Raw genomic sequence first — 12,003 nt, forward strand, 5'->3', positions numbered from 1 at the left:
TTGACTGTGGACTTGCCCTCTGTAGTTCTGTAACAAGCTGGTAGCCCAGGTTCAAAAGTGTTAGCTGATTATTAGATGTCACCATTTGAGTCCAGTTTACTGCTGATGATTGCCTGTTTGCATAATTTAGTTTATTTTTTAGTATTCAATGTATTGAACTTCATTAACCTCGTTTTATGTATATGAAAGAAAATTATTTGTATGAGAGTTGGTAATTAATAAGAAATTAGACAGAACAAGGGCTGTGAGGGGTGCATGCTTGGTTGATCTGGAGAAAATTTGATTTGTCATATATTTCCAGACTGTGTATTGACAATGGTTTTCCATGGTTGAAAGAAAACATGTGCCATTTTTGGCTTTCAACTTGGAGAAAAATTATTCTCTATACTCAGGAAACTACTTTTTCGTCATTATCTGACATATTTAGATATGGATTTTAGCAATTCTGCCTCGAGAGCCTTGTAATGTTTGATCTGCGACAGCAGTTCTGCATTCCTTTGCTGTAGGATCTTATTTTCTTCAAGTACATCATTCTCTATGGGAGGTGGGCATTTTTCACAGGCTTTTAGAAAACTGGGGAAGACACTTGGTCCGCATTTTCTTCTAGCAATCTCTGCTAGCAAATGCCTCCTGCCCTTTTGAAATTTCTCATGCCGGAATTCCCAACGGTCAGAAGCAGTTTTTTTGAATCCCTGAAATAGTTTAATCAAAACATAAATCCACAGATAATGTTGATTTTTTTTTATTATCACAGCGTACAGATTCTGTCAGTAGTCTAACCAATATCTACACACATTATGAATCTATAGCGTTTTTTTTATTTTTTTGATTATTGCAACATACAAATACTATTGATAGTTTACATGATTTTTAAGGAGAGAACTTTGTGAAGTGGATAGCCAATCGCTCAATATCTCATTTTCTTTTAGCTTCATAGTTCTTCATAGTGGCAAAATTCTTTTACTTTATTTCATTTTTATTCTCTATGTTGTGCCTTCTTTCTCAATTATTCTTATCATTGAACTAAAGTCTCTACAGAAAAGTTCGGTACCACAGAATGTGATTCTGAATCGTTTAATCAATTTGGAAAAATTAACATGACAGCAGGCAGAATTGAGAGTTCAAATGGACGGACCATACATAACAGCAATTACAGAAAAAACAAATATAACGTAAAACCTCACCTTTAGCTTGGATACTTGGCGACAAGATGAAGAATATATGAAGGGAAGAAGAGAAAAAAGATCATTTGAATTCATCAGAAATTATCTAATGAAGGACAGAAGAAATAAGTTTAAAAATGATTCTTATGTTTTGGCATTAAGCATCTCGTGTTTTTGTGTTTCGAGCAGTTAAATCTGATCTCATTTAATTGATAACCTATGATTCACCATGTAAATACCTGTCCAATTTGGAATTTACTTGAGAAAAAGACAAGTACTGAAAAGAAAGGGTTTTTGGAAAATGCATGTAACTTTTGAATAGTGAAAATATTATGAGGAATAAACATTTGTGGGATAATATAAGGTGATTTTGTACTAGTAGTTTCTTTTGGAAAATTTATGATGCATATATGAAAGAAATTTTATGCTCAAAGTGACACTAAGAGATTGACCATTAAGAGGTTTACCATCCCTTTTTTGATAATTAGAAAGGGGCGAAGTTAAGATGAAACACTAGAATAAGGGTCGGATTGAGTCCAGGCCTCTCATATCAATACAAGATACTACTGAGTCGCCACCCCTCCGTTCTACAATCTCCTCATTCATGTCCTTCTAAACAAATGTAATGGTGGCATTCAATCATAGAGCCATGATCTTGACCTGCTTTTCTTAGATTGACCTATTAGATATAATCATCCTCAAGGATGGTTTGGATATGTTTTGTGGACTGAAGCATGCATACCAAGGACAAGCATGCTCTATGTTTCACCAAGTTTAGTATTCTTCAAACATTAAATCAACAAGGACAACAACCTAAAGCCAGAACCAAAGAAATCGATGTTCTTTTTTTTTTAAGTTTTTTCAGTAGAACAAAAATCAATGTTGATGAGCAAAAATACGAATATTCTATGAGGGCAAAATCAAAACTTCCTTTCTCCTCTCTCCTTTCTTTCTCCACCTGCTCAACCTTTTGTTCTGCATCATTTTATTATCTGAATGAAATGGTGGTGGTTTCCTTGTCACCATTTATCTGATAAGAAGGGCAATAATCAAAAGAATCACACATTGACCAATAGCTCTTTGATATTTTATTTAACCATTGAGAATTGGGTCATCGAGTATTCAATATCCAAGATTGAAATAATAGAGGATGAGGAAGGGTAATGACTTGAATAACTGATTTATGGTAAGTGCAATGACGATGAGGAGATATAACTGGCTGAATGTTCAAGTGACGAGTTAGAGTGTTGAAGGCATGTATTAGCATCTTCGACTCTAAAGATACAGAAGATTGAAGGTTCATAAATATTTTTTTTGTGTACTAGCCTGAGAGTTATTTACTAATTTAATAGGAGAAGTTTTTTATAACCAAACTGTTATTTGTGACCAGACATTTTAAATGATTAAATTGCCCATTACAGTGTTCCAATATAACCCAAAAAGACAAAAAAGACGAGTTCATAAAATATTTAGAATCCTAATCCAGAAAGTACTCTAAATCTTGGTTTATGAATTCAGGTGATCTTTAAACCCTAATCCAAGAAGTGAGTGTTCCAATCTAAAAAATGGTTAAAATATCACAATAAATTTGAAAATATGAATGTGAAAAAAGCTTATTTTTATATGTATCATAGCCAAGCTTTTATTCACATGCATAGCACATGACCTATGCTAGTTGTATGTAATAAGAGAGGTTTTTGGAGCCAGATATCTTATGGAAAAGTCTTCTGTAACTGGACTTTGGTCTTTGAACCATCAGGTCTCTAACCTTGACTCGATTTATTTTCGAGCTTCAACTGCGATGACAGTTATGGGAAAAAAAATAGCAGGCTGTTTATAAGAAATTATGGGTTGGATGATGCTCGTCCCTTTTGAATAAAGGACATGCATTGCTTGTGCTTGATACTAGTGATTTATAAATAGAGATAGGGAGAGGCAAAAACATAGTATTTTAGGAAGCTATGAACAACAAATAGCTGTCAGCATAATGTTCTGAACATTATATTACAGTATGGTTTTGTAAAAGTTTCCATCAACCCTCATTGTCAGATCTTAGAAGCCACCTCCATTAAATCCCAAAAACTATGCAGTGGAAATATGACAGTCTATCTTAATAAAGAAAGCTGCGCACCAAAAAATTTTCTATGTGAGCAACTACACTCCTAGATGTGTGTACTGACAGAAATAAAATAGGTCAGGTGAACATGTGTAATGATAAGAAGTCAAGAAACCCTCTGAAAGGAAGTAAAGCTAACAATTAAAATGAAGAGCTAATAAGAAAAATAGTAAATAATGTTAAAGAGGCATAATAATGAGTTTGTACAACCACACAAAAAATTAAGGTTTATGTGGAAAAACTTTGAACTGAAATCCATTATAAATAAGATCAATAATAAAACAAATTCTCAAGTACTTTCCTAAACCTGAAGTGTCACAACCTAATAGAAGACAGGGATTAAGCCCTCCAAACTTTGGGCATCAAGGCTCTGCACCACAAATAAAACTTCCAGCAGAACTAATGACAATGACACAACTTTGCTAAAGATTACCTTATACTTCTACCAGATTTTAATTGTGATCGCTAGTCTTAAAGAACCAGGTCTTGAAAAAAACCATAGAATTTGGGCACAATAAACAACTTTAGAGGAAAACCCAAAGAGATTTTTCTATTTACTCTTCCAATCTTTAAATTCTTGCTCTCTGAAGATCCTTTGTAAAAAAAAAAAAAAATCGATCTTTTGTCAAGAAAATTCTTCTTTCCAAGCCTTTCTTATCTTGGAAAATACCCTCTCTTTGGGATTGATTTCTTCTTGAAGCTTGCTTCACTTGGGGATAACTTTCTCATGATCAAGCCCTTCTCAATTTGGGAATAATTTTTTCTCCCTTAATTTCTTTCCAGGCTTAATATAGGACATATGGCAGCATGGGGCCATCTCTCATCTATTTTGATGATATAATAAAAATAACAACAAACATAATAGCAGTTTATTAAATAATCAGCATATTATTCACTTCTGATAAACTTGAGCTCTGATACCATATTAAAGCTTAATTAGATATAGAAAGGATCGACAATGTGTGTTCAGCTAATTAACAAGTTAGACTCTTAAATAAATTGGATTCCAAAATCTAGGCTCTCCAAGTATCGATAAAACGATATCTCCACTTTCTCTCTTCTTAGAATATTTATGTTAGGTGGCTTAAATTATGATTGGTCAACTCCTTTGGATTGCTTCAAATAAATCTTGTACCAACTTCAGTAAGTTTTCAGGTCAAATTTGGATATATATCATTTGTAGATATGCAAGAAGTCTGAAAATCTATTAGGACTACGATTTTACATGAGATAATCAACAACTATAAATACAAGGGGACTTTCTCCCTCTAGAAAACAAACTCCGCAAGGATCCCTACAATCCTTTTATCTAAGAGGCGAAAAATTGGTGTGCTACATGGTCTCTATCAGGCCGTTCCTTTGCTTAACTACATTGTACAGGAGTTAATGGATGTACAAGGATTTGCTTGGTGGTATATTCTCATCTTTGTGGCTTTGTGTCTTTAAATGGTTACACTATGATAGATCTTGTGCAAAACGATCACTGCAAATTAGTCTCTCTATCTCTGTGTGTGTGTGTGTGTGTGTGTGTGTGTGTATGATCACTCATAGAACAGCATGATCCGACATAGAATGAACCTCCTCAGAGAGTTGGATTCGTGGTTCCAAATCCAACGCTCAACATTGTGCGAGGTAATTAACGTGAGAATTTTGAAGGCAAATGCAGTAATATAATTCCAACTGATGTGTTTCTTATAACCGTGTACTGATCTTGGCTTGATGCAAATTAACTTTATCAAAGGAAAACAACTGGTAACCTCTCCATGATAATAAACTAACTACGTATCATTTGTTTCAATGTCTTCCCTTGCATCTAAACTGCTAAAATAAAAGAAAATGAGCAAGGAGGGCAGCATATATATATATATGATAATTGAATCGTACTAAAAAGAGACAACCTAAGATGCCTCGCTTACATATGTATTAAGTTGGCGGATGAAGCTGGCGAAGTTGCAGTGCTTGAAGTACCGAGGCAGTATGAACTGTGAGAACTCCTGGGGCAACCACACAACGAACCCAGTCCCCTCTTCATTCCACGAAACGACATGCGGTGCCTCCGATCCCTCGACGAGTTCGTATGTCTTCGAGAGGAACGGAGCCAGGGATCTGCCTCTGCCCCTCGGGCTCGGCGTGCGGCCCGGCCGGTTCGATGCCGATGCAGTCTCCCCGCCGGCCTCCATGGGAGCTAATAGTTAAGATCTTAAGCTGACTAAGGCCTTATATGGTTGCTGTTATTGTTGAGAAGAGGAGGAGAAGTCTCTCGTCCATTGCAGGTGGTGGCGGCTTCTCTCATCCGCTTGCTTATAATTTTCTTCTTTTAATTTCTTCTACTTCCTTGCATGCCATTTTTTTAGTGGTACGGAGATGCGAAGGAGAGAAGCTGGCTTTTGACTGACAAATAAGAGAGCAATAAATGTTGACTATAATGGACAAGTACGTAAGCAAGTATTGGGGAGATGTAGCCCGCAAGATGAGAACAGTGGATTGGGGAGGAGGGAATTAATGGACTGGGGAATAAAAAAAGAAAAACAGAGGTTTCCGATTGGACCCGCAAGAGAGGAACATGAAGAGAGAATGCAGTGAGAAGTACAGCAGAAATTTTCCTTTTTTTAAGACCTTTGTGAATAGCTTGGCGGCAATGGAGGGTCCACCGGGGAGAAATTTATGGAGGGGCTGTCGGCGCCGGATTTTGACCGTTGGGTTGTTTGTTTCTTCCTATTTTTGGGAAAACGCAACGTCCTCGGAACCCCCAGCAAATAGTTATGCATGGGAGAAAAGATTCGTGCGTGAGATAGCTCACAGGTTAGTTCATGTTCCTGGGGGGTGTGTATTCTCCTCATAATTGGTTTAATTGTGGAATAACTATCATCAAAATTTGAACAAGAATCATATGGGAAAGAATTGTGGGAGTGGCTCCTTATCTCTTAGTGCCCATTTTCAAGAAGGAACCCAAAATAACGAAAAAGTTAGGAATTTCTCCTGGAGTTGTTTGCCTTATGATTGAAAAATTAAAAAAAAATCGTGCACGGCATCCTTTTTCTTTTTCATCAAACCTCTCCATCCATCCTTTTCCTTATCAAGCAGTCTCTTCTATCTGTGAAATTTTTCTTCTCCTTTTCGAGTCCTTTCCTCTTCCTCCAAATCCCTCTTTCTTTTTTAGAACCTTTGCATCTTAAAGTTTATGAAATCTAAGAAATGGTGTGTATATAATTTTTTAGACAAAGTTAGAAAACTATATATTACGTACTAATACTGATAAACACTATGTTCCGGAAACTGTATATCGATTTATCTAAATATGTGTATTGGCTTATTAGATGACTAATTTGCTTAGTGTGTATTACCTGACAGTGTAATATGTATTGGTAAAAAGTGTATTCTGAAAATTGTGTATGAATTTAACTTGAGGTGTACATCAAATCACTGTCGAGTGTGTACCAAAGAAGCTTACAATATGTATTGGAAAACCGACGAGTGTGTATCATTTGGTCATGTAGTACGTACCAATGAATAGGATGTTTTAGAAACCGTGTATCAAATTACTTGAAGGCGTGTATTCAGTTGTTGAATAACTAATTTGCTAAGTGTGTATAACTTAGTGTACTAGTGAACACCATATTCTGAAAATTGTATATTAATTTATTTAGAGGTATACACTAGCTTGCTAAATGACCAATATAATTAGTGTGTATCACTTGGCCATATAATATGTACTGGTAAAAAGCAAGTTTTGGAAACGAGAAAAAAAAAATGTTGCGCATGATTCCCTTTATTTTTTTTGGTTCTTTTTAATGGCGGGACTTACGACTCTATTAGTAGGAGGAGTCCCCGACTTTTGAATTTCTTCTTTAAGATGGACATTAGGGAAAAAAAGGTAAAATAGGAAGCTTGTCCTGTATATTCTTCTATGGTGCCCACCCCATATGATTTTTGTTCATCAAATTTGCAATCAAATAGAAGGCTGAGTGCCAATCAGAAACAAAAGATGAAGTGTTATCAAGTTTTCCTATAATAAATTTCTACAATAAGGAGATGTGGCTGATATTTCTCTTTCCTTTGAATAAGTCCGAAGTTTCTTCTCCAAAAAAATTAAGATGGGTATACATTCTACTTGTTTTTCAAGGAAAAGGAATAGTCACAAAAATGAATCAATGCCGGTTAGAGAGTGGAAGGAGCAGGCTTCTTACTTATTTTGTTTGTTTTTCTCCTCTTTTGTTTTCTTCTCCTTTGCTTTATTTTTTCTTCACTGTAATCTTCTTTCTTCCTTGTTATGTTCTCTATTTTATTTTTTAATAAAGTTTGAATGAATTCCCCTCCCTTTCTCTCCCACCAAAAAAAAAAAGTAAAATAAACGAAAAATAAATTAACTTGAAACAAATATTTTCTCATCTAAGAATTTCAATTTGTGTTGCATCTACTTCTTTGCAAGTCCAAGTGCAATCATAACAAAAGCAATGTCTCCTCCATACTGCATCTTTGGAAGTTGAGCACAGAGGAATCTTGCTCAAGTCAAAACTTGAATAGCCTAAATTATGCTTGTGAGAAGCCAATTCCCATGTTGTCAGTCATAGCAATCTTTTGTTGACTGCCAATAAATAGTATGCTCTTCCTTGAGCTAAAAGTTGAAAATATGCTTCATCATATGAGCATTAAGAAAATTCTAATTTGTCGGCGGTGGACGGTGAACTTAGAGAAATTCTTTTCTAATGAATTCTTCTCAGATGAATAAGCAGCAGTTCTGCGCTTTTCAGAACCTTCAAGATCAAACAAGAGTGGAAGCCGGCAATTTGAAAGGTCTTAGTAGGTTCACAAACTGGATAGCTAATGCTACTGACCTTTTCTTCTCTCTCTTAATCTAGATAAGAAGAAAAGATTTCTGACAATCCCCAATCTATCAAGAGAAAAACACATGGAAGAAAATTATCACATCTTAAGAGGTGACATGATGATGCTATTTCTTGGACAATCATCTTCTGGTACAACTGAACTTCCGGACATGATAAACGTGCATGGGATTTGTGCCAGCAGATTCAAACTGGCCAAGGTATCATTCAAAGAGGTCTGGACTTTAGCATTGCAAAGGCAATGGAAGTCATAGGTGATGGCAAAACCTTGCAAAGGCTACAAGGTCCAGCCACATGGTAGATTACTCATTTAGAACTTCATATGCTTGCTTTCTTTCCTATATGTCAACAGCTAATACATCAAGGATCATGAATCTTGCAAGAAGGTTTCGTAGCAAGAATCGGATTTGAGATACCGACACATTCAGAATTGATATATAATTGCTCGCAATCATTATATTGTCAATAAAGCGGAGAAAATTGCTTCATAGCACGAAGCATCCCTGGAAATAAAAGATTGGGTGATAAACTTTTGCACTATTCAGATGAGTATATAAATTCTTTCATTCTCGAGGAGTATATAAATTCTCAGGAAGACATTCTATTCATGAGCTGTATGAAAGGGTGAATTGTGAAAGCATTTCAACTAAAACAGTAAATGTCATTTCTATGATGGAGGACAAAGATGTAGCATTAACGTATTGATGTATGTGCTAATAGACAGCAATTAGTTATCTTTCAAGAGTCATATGAGAAGGTTTTGTATCAAATAAAAGATTGATGATAGAAATAATGACATTTTAGAACAATTTAAAGAATAAACGGCGACAAAGACAAGAAAAGAAGTTAGAATATGGGGGGAAAAATGAGAGGAACACGAGGGGAGCACCAGGAAATTTTCTTCAATTTTGATCTCTCAAAATTGCAGTACGGCGGCACATAGATGGCTTCATAAATAACATTACTCCTTACTAAAAACTGAAATTTTTGAATTACTTCTATGAACTACGAGTTGTTCACAGTTATTATAGTACAAACAGAAGAGCTACAGAACCACAGCTCATCAAGCCTTCAAACAAAGTCTAAAAATCTCAGGCATAACCTACAAATAATCGACTAACACTGAAAGAGAACGAATTGGAGCAAAACTAGAGGTTAGAATTAGATCTAAAAGCGATCCTGAAGAATCATGGCCCCTTTGGTGAATTAGCAAAGAAGTAGAAAGTGGGCATAAAGCCAGGGTGGTGCTTGACATCATAAAGGTAGTTAACTAAGGATCACTAATCCCAAAAGACAGAAGACTAGCACAGGTAACATAGCAAACAACGTAATATAGTTCAGATTTTATGTCTAGTGTTCAACTTTGAGACTTGAGAGGTATGCTTTGCTAAAATAAAATAAAATAAAACTTGTTTGAGGGGTATGCAACATTGCAATGCTTAGGAATATAGCCTTAATCGATGCTTTGGAATCCAGTGCAACTTATAGTAGTATAACAAATGTGCCATGCCGCTTTTATTTTAGTAAGTAATCAACACAGATAGAGAAAAGGGAAAAAAGAAAGGAGAGCATTTTGAGTAATATCAACTTGTTAGAGCAAATTTTGCGATGATACACAAATATAACATTGTCAAAGATACTAAAGGTGGGGATATAGTTCCGCATAAAATCTAGTTAGAACATAAGAACATGAACGCAGTTGAAATTGTCCTCCTTCTGTCATATAAGCTTCAGAGCAGGGCCTTTGTTTGTGGATAAAAATGTGGCAATGTTGCAATCCTCCATAAATCTGTGAAAAAGACGAAGAGAATAATGATAAACATGGCGACGGTTCTTCATCTCAAATTACAAATGAAGTTTATCCACAGTATGACATTCATAGCATTTCCCCACGATTCTTCAAAAATACAATCACATATGTATATAGCCTACTCTTTGAACATTTTCTTCTCTTTGCAGTTTGATAAGTTTTCAGATTCACCTGTTGTAATATTTAATGAAGAAAACCAAATAGATTTTGTTGTTCATTGTGAAGAAGAAAAACAAATAAAGTCGCACAAGGTGAATAGATTCTGTTGAAAAATAAGGATGGATGGAAGAAGTCCAGTTGAATATCTAAATGAAGTAAAGATGGAAACAAGGTCTCTTGTGTTCATAATGAGAGACTTTACCAACTCTACGGGTTGGCAGCTTTGTGAAAAAGGAAAAAAGAAATTTGTATAGTTTTTCTTCTGGGGCCAGTGTTTAAATCCAGCCTCTAGCTCACATAATCCTGTACTAATTCTGTAGGAAAACCTCCATCAAAAGTGGCACATCTGATGTATCTAATGTGGCTAGCCTTCAAATCCAACCTCCTGCTCATATAATTGTCCAAGAAAACCAAACACCTAAATTAACTTCTACATTTGCAATGGCTCATTGCTGATCTACAAATCCAGCCTTTTGATCACAGCCAAATTTCCTACTCCATTGGCAATGACTCACTTTAATAGTCAGCTACTGGAGGTTCCTTCCTGATATGGGCAGTAGTTTCCCATCAGCGGTTTTAACTTCAGGACCAACTATTTTGCTAGCATAGATCATAGATGGGGATGCTTTTGGCAAAACAAATGCTTCCATGTAGCCAAGCTCTAGGATTGATTGATTTGTAGAGCACCTAGTGTCTCTGTGCAATGCATTTGGACTGCATTTGGTTTGGGAACAGAGAAGAAATAAGGCTTGAGAAAAAGCTAAAAAAGATTCATTCCTGCCAAACTTGCTTACAACAGCAAGAGCAATACTTATTCCAGTCAAAGATACGTATTCCTTGGTAAGTGCTTGAACAGCTGGGGACAAAAAAAAATCTTTATTCTTGGAACGAAGCATGCTTTTACTCCTGTCAGCCGGAGTTCTTCAAGAAATTTTAGACATGACGATGGTAAGAGGGATAGTGCAGGCTTCGTCATCAGAGGCTCAGATCTTCGACACCTTTGTATCAGGAGTGGAGCTGCAGGTGGCGTGGGCCGGTCTGGGTCATGCCTGGCGAGTAATGCAGGCCAGAGCAGTCATGCTTGAAGGCGATTCAACCATAGTGCTTGGCTAGATTCAGAAGGACACCGGTGGCATGGGTGGGTGCCACCTCTTGCTCTAGAACATTCAGACCATGGCAAGTGGCAACGTTCTCTAGACCAAGCATGCTTATAAAGAGGCTAATGGAGCCACGGATTAAGTTTCCTTGCATGTGGCTGACCGCTCTGGGGGAGCCCTATGGGCTGAGGAGGGAGAGGTGCGTAGAGAATTTTGAGATTTATTATTTTTTGACTTTTTTGGATATATCTACACAAAAATTGTATGAATTATCCATTGCAGCGAAAAAGAAAAGAAAATAAAAAAAATTTTAGGCATGAAATATGAGCGAGAATAACTTGTGGTATTACCATTCCTACTCCGCTGCTCTTTTATGTCCTCGACGAATGCACGCAAGCATTACTCCCAGCGGGGTCCCACGTCTCGCGTGGTTGCGGGTCAAAACTTGCAGCCTATCTGCTCGAATATTGTCTAGGTCAGCTGTTTCATCAGTAGAAAGACAGGCATCGTGATGGCTATAGAAGAGTCTCTTTTCTCTCTCTTTCTCTCTCTCTCTTTTTAAGGAATAGTAGGCACAGCCACCTAATTTTATTGGAAGGAAGAAAGGGAATTGAGAAAGGGAAAGACAGAGACCACAGTGAATTATAGCAGCCTCAATGACTCGTATGGTTTAATTAACAAAGGGCAGAACATGGTTCTCAGTTGCGAAGGTGTGACCAACGAAGGCCATCTTGTTCTGGCCTACGCTCAATTGCACCTCCTGTCCCTTGATGTGACCAAACAGCTAGCTAGCTAAGCTGTTTTCTTGTATGGC

At 36.5% G+C, this 12,003-nt stretch overlaps 1 protein-coding gene across 1 annotated transcript; it reads right to left on the minus strand.

Annotated features, from left to right (window-relative positions):
* Nucleotides 1–3: 3 nt before the first annotated feature.
* LOC113463045 (heat stress transcription factor B-4b-like) lies at nt 4–5,596 on the minus strand. The gene is made up of 2 exons (XM_039123750.1): nt 5,196–5,596; nt 4–692 (listed from the first exon to the last, which is right to left on the minus strand). Exons 1-2 carry the CDS (start codon nt 5,457–5,459, stop codon nt 411–413), a joined length of 546 nt encoding a protein of 181 aa, XP_038979678.1. The 5' UTR covers nt 5,460–5,596; the 3' UTR covers nt 4–410.
* Nucleotides 5,597–12,003: the final 6,407 nt, after the last annotated feature.

Source organism: Phoenix dactylifera, chromosome 2, assembly GCF_009389715.1.
Source record: "Phoenix dactylifera cultivar Barhee BC4 chromosome 2, palm_55x_up_171113_PBpolish2nd_filt_p, whole genome shotgun sequence".
Classification (NCBI taxonomy): Eukaryota; Viridiplantae; Streptophyta; class Magnoliopsida; order Arecales; family Arecaceae; genus Phoenix; species Phoenix dactylifera.